The sequence below is a fragment of the Streptopelia decaocto genome (assembly GCF_964273445.1).
Source record: "Streptopelia decaocto genome assembly, chromosome: 6".
NCBI classification, from domain to species: domain Eukaryota; kingdom Metazoa; phylum Chordata; class Aves; order Columbiformes; family Columbidae; genus Streptopelia; species Streptopelia decaocto.
The window spans coordinates 1563561-1576039 of record NC_138660.1 but is presented as its reverse complement, the minus strand read 5'-3'; the positions used below and the strand labels follow the sequence as shown (position 1 = coordinate 1576039).

At 41.5% G+C, this 12479-nt stretch overlaps 1 protein-coding gene across 1 annotated transcript in view; it reads right to left on the bottom strand.

Annotated features, from left to right (window-relative positions):
• LEKR1 (leucine, glutamate and lysine rich 1) overlaps positions 1 to 12479 on the bottom strand; it is a 38246-nt gene that overhangs the window by 15313 nt on the left and 10454 nt on the right. The window contains exons 4-6 of the mRNA XM_082057066.1: positions 7582 to 7701; positions 6707 to 6882; positions 5100 to 5285 (exon numbers count right to left, since the gene is read on the bottom strand). Of these exons, the coding sequence (XP_081913192.1) occupies positions 5100 to 5285; positions 6707 to 6882; positions 7582 to 7701 (482 nt within the window). The remainder of the gene's footprint in view (positions 1 to 5099; positions 5286 to 6706; positions 6883 to 7581; positions 7702 to 12479) is intronic.

The window sequence follows — 12479 nt, the reverse complement described above, 5'->3', positions numbered from 1 at the left end:
GGCTTCAAAGTAGTTTGTGGGAAAAAAGAGGCAAACTAAACCAAAAAAACAGCCCCCCCAACCCATGGACACTCTAGATCTGATTTCCTACACATTAACTTTATATGGTGTAAATCCACTAATTAAAATTGATTTTCACTAAGATGAAGTGATGCAATTAAAAAGTGTTTTTCCCACTACTTTAATACAATGGGAAACTCATAATATTTGATGCTTGTTTAATGAAGAAAAATAATTCTTTGTATTTCTAAGGGGACATTTGTATTGTCAGTGCACCAACCACCTTTATTACCCCAATCCGGCAACAAGTTCCATAGAGAGACTGTCTCTTACTGATCTATTCAGGAAGGGCAGAATAAAAGCACCTGAGCCAGCAGTCTTGAAATCTCCTTCTGGATATCCACAAACATTTTATTGCTTCTTAAGAACTGATTTATTATTAAGGGCTGCATTTTTTTAATTCATAAAAACAAACTTTAAAATGCCTCACATAAAACCACCTCCTTAGCTGGTACTTCAGTTGTTCATTAAGATTCCGCAGAGTCCTGGTATTCTGTATGAACTCTTTAGATGATGTTTCCTTTGTGTTTTCTCCACCAAATGTCTGCTATTTCAGGATTTTATTAAAAAAAGAGAGCGGAGATGTGCAGAATAAGTGAGCGAAGCAGCCGAGCCCGGGGAGCGGGGTCACCGTGACCCTGCTGCTCCAGCTCGACCCGCCGCGCCGCCGGAGAATCCGCACACACCAACCACCCTGAGAACTTCCAGCCAACCCATTACGTTTGCTTTGGGTTGTTTTTTTAATCCCTTGTCTCTGGAAATGTATTTTAAACGGGCGAGCGAGCAGGATTGATAATACTGTAGCGACGGATAATACTGCAGCGCACTTCATGGGCTTCTTGAGGGCAGGAGCGGCTCTGTACAGCACCTCGAATTACAGATTCTCTTTATCAACATCGACAAGCAGCTTCCGAAATATTCCTTTGAAGTGGATAGAAATAAGACAAAAATATCAGGTGGCAACTCTGGGCTAGGTCTCCTATCAATGCTGGCAGTGGAAAATTATTAATAAAGATGTGAGCATGGACAAAAGTAAGAGTTTAGGCTCCTTCCACAGTCACACCTTCCTTTTCGGTCATCACATCAAAGTGAAAAATGATCATTTAGTTCTGTAAATGCCAAGTTTGTTCTCTTGTCAAAAGCAGAACTCTGCAGTTGCTCGTATTCACACTCAATTCCAAGAGCAGAATAACTGGTGAGAGCTGAATCACAAATGTCCTCCCCAAATGAATTTTGGGGAGAGCTCTGAGACAGTGAATAAGTTTACATTCCATCCTTAAGCCTTGATACTCATCACCTGGGCTGCTCATTAAAACATCTTTACTTTCCAATTTGCTCTAGAGGTCAACAAGCTCACCAGATGATACCGTTGATATTCCCTGGAAGCAAAGTCGGGGAGCGCTCTTCACCCCGGGAGGTGCCCGGGGGCGGGGTGGAGGAAATAGAGACAAAAGGGGCAAACCCACCAATGTGCTCCATGTGGGATTTGATCCCCTCGCTACAGAATGTACAACCTACAGCATCTTAAACAAGAAATCTGGAACAGAAAACACAAAAATGTACAAACAAAATCCACCAACAGTGCTGATGTAGACATAATTCTATGGGATTTATGCGGACAGAGCATAATTTTCATCAGAAGCAGGTGAAGGGGACATTTTCATCAACTTTTCTCTTGGTAAGAACATCATTACCTCCCAGTGATGGCCTGGCGGTGAAAGAGAACTGTGGTGTGTGCAAAATGGAGATGCTGGGACAGCGGGGACAGGACAGTTTGCAGATCCACCCTTAGAAAACCTTAGATGTGCTCAGTGAAACACCGGCCCCCATGTGGGGTCGGACCCTTCCCCAATTCACGGACAGCAGAAGAAACTAGAACCCAAGCGCCCGAGATGGACATGGGAGCTGTTGCTCAGCTGAGGACTCACACAAAGTAAATTCTACACTGCAAGCGCCTTTCTCTGGTCTTCTAAGATTACAAGACAGTTCTTTATAGAGTTAAAGGTGGGAAAACTGAAAAGGCACGAGAACAAACTATGAACTAATTGTTTACAGGAACCTCTGAAGTAAACAGCTTTACAAAACCAAAAAGGGAACTCACCGAGGGGAGTTTTCATATCAGCATAAATGTAATGATACAAATATCTCATGTAATGATATGAAACCACATATTTCAAAACTTAAAAGATTGTCTTATTAGGCTTAAGGGCCTCTTAGAGCAAGATGAGACACGTGAGGAAGCCAGATTCTCCTATAACTGCCGTTCCAAGTTCCTTCCTTTGAACCACACCATGGATTCCAGCGCTCAGGACACGACACCGAATTAAATGGACTCGAGACTTTCTGCAATGCAGCGAGCGCCAACATTGCAGCTCCCGGGAATGCTCGTCGTGCCCACAAACAGGCACTTCACCGCAAAAACTCAACTCCGCAATGTGTAAAATTATCCGAGTCACACTGAACATGACATCTTATAACAGTAAAATCTACGGGTTTGGAACTCATATGTGTTGGTGCTTACAGCAAGGCAGGAACCACAACAGCCTGCGCACCAGCACTGACGAATTTAACTTGGGCCGCCCATGAGTCTATTTTAGTCCATACAAAAAGCTTAAAAGACTTTTCAATACAAATGAAACGTTGAAGTATGCTTGAGAAGGAGTTATTTTTGCATTGAGATTTTTCAGTTTTGAGTAATATTTCCACCTCAAAAATGCATGTCAATGTGATGGTGTTCTCCTCCAGGCAGCTGGGTAGCAGAGCCAGTTTGAAAACTGCAGAAATTCACATTTCTAGAGAACGGTAAATGATAAATGATCAAAGTGCTTATGACTTATCACTGCTTCTGTCTACTTATACAAAGATACTCCTAAAATGAAACTGGAAATAAGATTTCTGGTCATGCTGAACGCAGAAGAAAGCCAAGTATTAGGGCAAAACGAGCATTTTACATACACTCCTTCTTAACGAATGCAACAGCGTGACCCAAACACGACACTACACCAGCACGTACCAGAAAATTGGTGCACAGATTCTGAACAAAATATCTGTCACATTATCCTCAAAGCAACACACAAATCCTTGCAATTAGCAGCACTTCTAGTAGAATATACCCATTGCCATACAAAGGAACTTTGTGTTTCTTTGCAAGGCACAAGACCACACTAAAGACCAAACAAACTTCCTTTCCATAAGCGCCACCCTACCAGCGAGAGAGGAAACTTTAATCAGCCACTATAAATCACTGCGGTGGGTGTTATCGCATTTTGGAGCCATCCCCTTGGCTTCTTTGGAGCGATACTGTCCATTTGGGTGATTTCTGGCACCGTAAGAGCCTCCCAGCTCAATCTCTAGGGTTACTTCAGCATAAATAAAGACAGAAAGTGAACATTAAGAAACAAAACACGCAGAATATTCTAAACTATGTAATTTCCAAATTTCACACCGCAGCGTTGTAACAGTCAAACCTGGCAGTGAGGCGTATGCACAGGTTATTTTGATACAATGTGAATCTCTCAATGGAGAAGAAACAGAAGTGAATGAATTTTAGCAGCTTTTCCAAGCAAGTCGCAAGTAAAACACGAGGAGCCACGTGTGACCTCCCGCTCTCGGGACAAGCAACGTGGTTTAATCAACCACTGCAACTAGTTAACTCCTTCAATTTTATCTTTTCTAGTGACGTTATCTTGAGCTTATTAGGAATTTTGGCTTTTTCAGTTATATTTTTACCCAGGCAATTGTCCCAGATATGTAATACATATGACAGATATAAATTATACATATGCTATTGAGATTGTTTACTTGTCTTGAAAAAAAACCCAACGATGCAGTAGAGGCCATTTATGTATTCCCAGCACTTTATCTCACATTTCCTTAAAAGTGTCTCCTAGTGATTTTACATAGAAGTCAAACAAAAAGGTACAAATCTTCTGAAACATGTCCAACTCGAAAAAGGAAATTGAAATAGAATTGATGTACTTCTTTCCATTTGCTTACGTCTGCAGAAGAAGATGCTGCGGTTAACAACTGACAGCTCTTCAGTGTATTCCTTGTGTGGATGCTGCCTGCAAAATGCTGTAGTTACCTGCTTACTTCTATCATTCAAACACATCCTTCCTGACACTATTGTTATACAGGGAGAAAAAGATTGTGTTCAGCAACACGGGTTGGTAACTCATGGGGTGCTGTCTGCGGTTTTCTACATCGCTGTCTCCCATTTGATATTATCACGGGTATTGAAGGATCAGTGAAATTCCTTCATCGTGACAAGCACCGAGCCCTACTGCTGGAAATGTGCAATTACACGCCCTGCGTACGGCAGCGCGGTAATCGCTGTGCCAACGCCATGACTCAAAACTACGCCCGGAACAGCACAACCTCGATACGTTTCTTAAAATGTCTCTGAGCCAGCACACTGAACGCAATCCTGCTTTAAAGGAAAAAGAGATTCAAGAGATACGAATACAAACAATCCTTTTGCAATGCGTTATTGTCTCAGCAAAGCTCACAAGAGAGAATTTCAAGTGCTATCCTGTGAGTGTTCAAGAGGACTCTCTAGATTCCCGAGACACACATCAAAGGCAAGTCATTAGACAGACTCATGCTTAATGAATCTTGGAGCAAAGAGACTGGCGTAGCCTGACCCACTTTTCAGTTGTGATGCCATAGCAAAAAATCCTGCCTGGCCTTCCACTCAAAAGGAGAGTATTTATTCTAATTTTATTTTTTCTAATTTTTCTCCCTGATGTTTTACATAAGATTGACAAGTAACAACGTAATTCTATCACCACCATTATCATTGTTTTTCTCCCTCCCTTCATTCTTCCCGCGCCTCAGCTGAGTCCCGTTCCCAGCAGGGCACCGGGCTCTTCAGAACAACACATCGTCTTTCTGACGGCACAACACCCACATTGTATTCGGGCCCGAGCCGGGCTGTTGAACACCTTCCCACTAACAACCACAACTCCAGTGCTTTTAACATCGTCCTTTTGCATTTCATTTTACTTGGAAGTTTGCTTGAAATGTCAAAATTCTCTTACCTAATGTTTCCTTTTGTAGCTCACGGCATCTACTCTGCAGTTCGTTCCCTTGCTGAAGTGAAGTTTGAAGCTGCTGAGTTTTCAGCTCGACCGTGTCGGCCACCAGCGTCAGATGTTTCACCTTTTCTTGGAGGCATTCGTTCTCCCTCTGGGATTTTGCTAATCTTTGATTCAATTTGGGTATTTCTGAGGAGGAAAAAAATGTAGATTGTTGTCAAATTTACCTTCTTCACTAAGAAGTATTACACCTGATAGATGACCTCAGGACTTCAGTTCGGGTTCTGCTGAGAACGTGAAGGGCCAAAAGACACGCTTTGTGCAACACCTCTTTACACAGATAACTTGCGCTTAGCCAAACACCTATTATTGACAAATAATACTAATTTTATTCTAAGCAATAACACGTATCTCCTGCAAGATCGAGTAACAGAGATACTGGAATCCAAGCTTCTAATCTTTAGAAGATACAAACCCCATTGTTGACACACATTAAAACAAGCCTTAAAATGCTATGAATGCCTTTGAACCTGAAGATGTCTGCACAAACTCACACTCATATTCGCTTTACTGGCGAGAAGTGGGCAGAGAAGGAGCACAAGAAGAGAGGAACCTTTAGGGACACACAACACTCCGTCTAATTAGGAGATGAAGTCATGAAGCAAAGTGTGTGATATTGACGCTGACATTTCAGTGAATTGTTCTTACAAAAACTCAATGCTGAAGAGTGATTTTCCGGTCGTGCTCGTGGTGGGCTGGGCTGGGGCGGCCCCGCTCAGCTCTGCCTGCTCCCAGCAAAGCCATCATTGAAAACAGGCAACATCACTGCTCATTCCCCAGGAAGCACAGCCTGCTGGGCAGCTGCTGTTTCAAATTAAACTACATATTTTCTGAGATACTCCCTGCATGCAGGTTTCACTTAGGCTGTGATTTTGCACGGGGTTCGCAGGGTTTCAGCAGCAGAACGATCTGGGAGATGCACATCGCCCATCACACCTTTATATTCCTTCTCACAGGGACAGAAAGTGACAGCAGCTCACCTACTTCTTTGCTATGTGATAACCCTTATAAAACTAACCTCCGGAACTAATAGCAGCTCATCAACCCATACACACACAGCATAAGAAAGGAATATGTAGATACCTAAATATAAAAACTATGTGCAACAGCCTTTCAAGTTGCAAAAGTCAGCGCAGGGCCTGTGCGGATGCTCTGGATGTGTAATTACACTGAGGCAGAGCAAGGATGGCATTCAAGGATAAATCTGAATTTTCAGGAGACACGAGGCAAATTAAAATACCACAAAGGCTTTATGTTGAAATCATATCCATAGACTCATAGTACATATATTATTTCTGTTTCAAATAATAGTATTTATAGTATTTCCATTTCAGTTGGACCCAAACAATTAGTCCAGCACGCTAATCCAAAGGGAACCGGACTGAGTGGAACCCAGTTCACAGCAGACAGGGTCTCCTGATACTTGCGATCTGGACAAGTTAATGTCAGAGAATTAGAGATTATCTAATTAATTTGACCTTCTAATTTACTGTGTTACACTCAACTACCAAAATATATTGTTACTAATATCTAATTGCCAGGCGATTTACCTGTCAAAGCTTCTTTGCTAACGGTCTTTATTTGTAGAAAAATTTCCTCTTTCATGGCAGCCCAGTTGTCCAGGTTGCTGGAGATGACTTCTTTAATACTGTCCAGCTCACTTCTAATGAAAGGGAAGAGGGAGACGGCCTTGTTCAGAGTTGAGCAATGGTGTTCCAATGTGTTTCTGCAAGACAAAAAAAAATAACACCAGGCATACATTCTTTTAAATTACAAACTTGGGAAACTAAAGTAAACTTGACAACTGCTTTTCTGTTGTATGACAATTTATGCTATATTGGGTTACAATAATATAGTGTATGAAATATGCTGTATATTGGATATATTTATATTAAGTTTCTCCCTTTAAATGTTGATTTACGGTGTGAAATTAGGGGTTGTCATATGCAGGGACAGGAGTTGGACTCGATGTTCCTTGTGGGTCCTTTCCAACTCACAACATTTTATGATCATCTGATAGAGCTTAAATGTATAAATGAAGAAAACTGTGCCATTGCACAATCGCTTTTTATTGTGAAATCACACTAATCATGTTTAAATGACTATATGTCCAAGCTTACATTGACTCTTCATAAACACGACACGTAAGAAATACCGTATTTCTGATGCATTACAACCAAGTGGTACACACTCGCTTTTAAGTGTTAATTAATGCTTTTAAATTCGTGAAGAAACAAACTTGTTGCTCATAACATCAGCAACTAGCAGTGCTATTTTCCAGTTGCATTTGGCAGCGCTACAGCATCTCAGTGTGCTGGAACAGCAAGAAGCACCGGGATGGTTCTAAACACCCTGAGCATGTCCAGCGAATCCTCCCGCCTGTTCACAGGAGGCACAACATCAGCATTTCCTCTGGGCCTCTTACCTGAGCACCTGTGATTGCTTATAGGCAGCTTCCTTTTCCTCTTGGAAATACCTCAAATCTTCTTTTGCATTTTTTAACTCCTCTTGCTTGGTTTTCAGCTCCACCGTTAGGTTTTTTATTCTATAGATGCAAAGAAAATCAGGAAGTATTACTTGCAGTACAAACCAAGCTCTGACTTTTGTTTCAGCTTTAAATTAAAAACATGCTGAAATACGACAATCGCATATTTCAGACTGAGGTATCAGATCTCCAAATGGAGAGAACTTCATCTTCTGGCCACTGTGCGAGCAACTCTGCAAAATAATACCCACAATACATTTGTAAAGTAACGTGGAAACGTGCATGTCCAATATCAGCACTGTGCAGTGATATATTCAGAATCCAGTGTTCATTCATGGATACGACACAGAACTCACCCATCCTCCAAAAACCATCCGTCGTTATGAAAACCTCAGTTTAAAGTTCACTGTGGGTACCAGCTGAGGGGCTGCAGCTCCTGCGGGGCAGCGACGTGTCCCAGCAGGACCCCCCGCTCGCCTGGCCTGCAGGGGACTCATCCAAAGTCAACCAACAGCAAATCCTAAATATTCCGTTACTCTTACCATCCTTTTTTTCCATTCGCATTGTTTCTCTCTTTCTTAATTTCAGGTATTTCCAAAGATGAATTCAATTCGTCCCTCACTTCCCTTCGCTCTCAGTTTCACACTCACGACCACAGAACTGTACTTCTGCATTGCTGAATTCATTCATGCTGCTCAGCAAATCATAATTAAAAATACTCAAGTGAAACGTGTTCCTGTCCATCATTTTTACACTAACTGGCATTTAGGCCTCTGTTGCTTCACAATGGCATTTTAAAAACCCAAAGAGAAACTTTTCACAAAAACTGTTTCCACCAGATGTTATTTCTACATACTTGGGCAATGACATTAGCATCAAAATAATCAAAAATGTCAAGTTAGTAAGATTATTTTCCTACATTTTTGTTACGCAAGAGATCGAAGGAGATACTCTCACAACACCCTCTGTAAGTATTTGCCTTAACTAGATGGAAAAGTCCTTTAATGCTTCCTTCTCCTCGGTACGGAACGTGCTTCATCACAACAGCACGTCAGGGATCGTTAAATGACAGTGCAGGTAAAGATGGTCTGCGTTTACATCAAATCTGACACCAAGAAATATCCTAAATCCAGGATTGGGAAAAAAAGGTTTACTGTTATGAGGACGCACAAATACATTGTGTACCCTCGCTCCTATTAAAAAAGCGAATTAATGTTTGTCACACCTGTGCTTTAATTGTGTTTCCTTAAATGGGATTACGGCACTGCAGAATGTAGAATATTTGTGCTGGTGGAAAAATTTACCTTTTGAGCTTTTTCATTCCAGCAGCGGTTCTGACCTGTTTATTTTTCAAGCACAGCTCTAGTCGGGTAAATAAACACATTTTAAAGATGGTTCTTGCAACAGCGCGGGACTTATTCCCACAATTGTAATGAAATGAATGGAACGGGAACAACAGAGACTTGAGTCCAATTCCCTTCCCGTGCTAGAAGCACAGAAGGGACACACACAGAGCACTATCTGCTCACAGGACAACGGCTTCATTTTACATTAGCTGCAGACAACCATTCAAATATAGTTTTCTAGCCCCAAAAGTACAACTACAACGATACGCAACTTTTAAACGCAGTCCCTTAGTGAGCTTGCACCTCTTACCCTTAACTGACTGCAAGAAGAGAAAGTGAACGATGTGTCTACTGGTGACTCATTGTCATGAGGATATCAACAATATTGGAATAGACAAATATTTTACAAACCCAAAGGATGGCAGGCTTTGCTTCCATATTAAAAAGCAAAAGACTGATTTATAGTAAAAAAAAAAAAAAAAAATTAAGCCATAATATTAATGTGCATTAGTTACTGTTATCAGATGGATCATCTGTAACACACTTGCACCAAAATGCAAATTTTTAAAAAGTATCAGTCCTAATAAAGAAGCTTAAATCCATAGAGCTCTGCCAACACCACACTGAGCACCTGCTTGTTAAGAAGCAAGTTGTTTGGGCTCAACCGTGATCCCTTAAACAAACAAAACAACTTACTAATAACTTGAAGACATTTCTGGCATCGCCTTGCTAGGAAAATTTACCTACACCTACCTGTAAACTTCTTGGAGACCGAGAGTAGGAGGGGAGAGAACAAACTCTGTTTGACTGCACTCGGGAGCAGAATCACACTCGTGTCCCTGACTAACAAGGAAATGTCCATCCCCTCAACAGTCACAGAAATCCAAGTTATTTCTGCAGATGATATATTCTGTTAACCATACCTTGATGAAAAAAGCAGCATTGATTTACCATTGAACAATAACAAATCAAAACTGCGGGGTCCATGGAAACTGCATGCTCATTTTCTAGTCTTATGCATTCCAGAATAGGCAGTATTGGAGGATCTTTTGGCTTAAAAAAGAAATGTGAAAGTAAATACAGACAAGTTTTCTTCCTCTTTCCATTCCTGAGATTTGCTCTAACAAGATTAGTACAGAACTGCAGCCTCCGAGTGCAAAGGGACCTTATCAGAATGTTCTGATTCGCACACAAAAGAGCAGGTGGAGACGGCAAGACAATTGCACTTTGTCTCCTACCATCACCAAGAGGAGGAAGAAAAATAAGCATGTTATTTTGGTGATATTTAGCACAAAGGGAAAAGTTCAATGGATCGTTAAATGCCAGCATTACGAGAGAATTGTGAGAACATACTGATCCTCTGTCCTATAGTTCACACGAACTGTGAAAATTAACGTCCTCTGTTTGCAGGCAGTGTAAATTCACTTTCTTAGTGAATACAAGAGGAATCCTGCCCAGAGTGGGAGGTGAATTATAACATGTTAACTACCAGCGCTGACAACAAAAAGAATAGCAGGAGCAAATAAAGAAGTAGTTGCGAGGGATTCTTGCCAGCAAACAAACACGCTCATTGTCCTATGGGGAATGACAAGAGCAATTACCATGTTTGTTCGAATTTAAGATGTCGTGTTTCACACGGGTTAAGATGAGACGAGCTGAACTTTGCAGCCCACACTGTGCAGCCCCTTTAGGGGTCCCAGTAGGACCCAGTTCAGCCTCAAAGAGCGACTGCACCCCCAGTTGTCTGGAGTCAGCAGGGACTGCGCACAGAGGAGCCTGGAACATACCACCAATTTGAGACGTTTCACTACGGTATTTTCTGCCCCGTGAAACTCCAGGACCTGCTCATTGGCATTTCAGCATCTCACATTTCTCCCAACAGTCTTGTCCGTGTGCATCCCTGGGAAGGAGCTGAGGATTCATTCACAAATCTGGCCCAGAATGCCTATAAAACTGCAGCCTCAAACTCACTGCACATAACATCATCCACAACCTTCTTCATCATTGTCTTTTTTAATATTCTGCTTAGCATAGACTATTCAAGTTCAGGCCATTTAAAGTCTTCATGTGCTACTTCAGAACCATCCGCCTCTTGATTACAGGTTAGAATCACAGAATAGGGCCCTCCTTGTCACACTCACAGGATCCAGCACCACTACACCTTTTAAAGCACCTGCACTATTTAAATCCATTTTACGTTTCTTATATTGGATGAGCCAAGAATTATCAAACTTGGGCCAAAACAGTGTACCCTTTATGCACTGTCACAAACATCAAAAGACATGACAGTGCCCCCAACAAAAGTGCCTGGCACTAATTTGTTTAGACAGATAACAGACCAGCACTTCAGCTTAACTAAGCCCGAATCACTGCTCTTGTGACAGCAGCCGGTACCCAAAGATCCAGCAGCACAGCCCACCATGTGCATCGACTGTCGCTCCAACCAGCCACAGCTCTTCAGGAGCAGCTCTCCTGCAAATAATCTGGAATTAAAGCCATTTTAACACGGAATAAGACTTGAACAGCTAAATTAAATCAGTGTAGTTAACTGCATGATGGTTAGTTCCCCTTCTGACAAAATCCCAAAGGGTACGTCAGTGATTTCCACACAAGCTCAGGTTCCCAGGTGGCTTTCAGGGCTAACCACAGGTACAAACAAATAGCAATACTTTAACCTAAAGGGAACATAACAATGAAACAGTCTGCAACTAAGAAGAAAGATTAAATCTCTTGGTCTGCAAGAGATGGGGGGAAAAAAAAAAGGCTTATTTGGTTTCTGATAAAGATGTGCAGTTTGGGAGGAATGACTTGTCAGCCTTGCAAGAATGAGAAGATAGTAGGTTGAATAGTTAGTTTGTGGCAACAGCACAAGGTAGCAAGAGAGATCCAGGATAGTAAAAAGGAGATAAGGAATATTTAGACAGGTTCCTTAACAAGGCACAATAGTTGATTTATGGCCTGAAGGAAAGCCACTGAAAGTATTCCATTGGATTTCAGCAGGTTTTAAATCAAGTTGAGCCATAGGGAAGAAAAATGCCGAGATAAATTTTGTTATTAACTGTTCCAGCTCCGCTACAAGAAGTCGGCTAAATGAAAATGTTCAGTTTACCTGTGGCACATGATCCTCAACAAGAAGAATATTCTGTCACTGCATTTGGTAACGCACCAAAACCTGCCAGCATGTCTGCCACCCAGAGCTGTGGAAGGAACCAGAACAAATGCACTCTCCAAATACATGACGTTCAACCAAAGAAAACGTTGCATGGTGGGGCGTGGGTTTGTTCAGTTCCAATGAAAAACATATTGCAAATAACAAGGAGTGATCTACAGGATAGGTGCATCTTGTCCTACTTTATGTGAACTTGTGTGTTTTAAAATGCATCTTTTATTACTAATATTACCTAACACAAGCCTAACTAAATCCATTAATATTAAAAGTATCTTTTACTAGCCAACTATAAGCATTGATATTTATAGTCCTACTGTAAACAA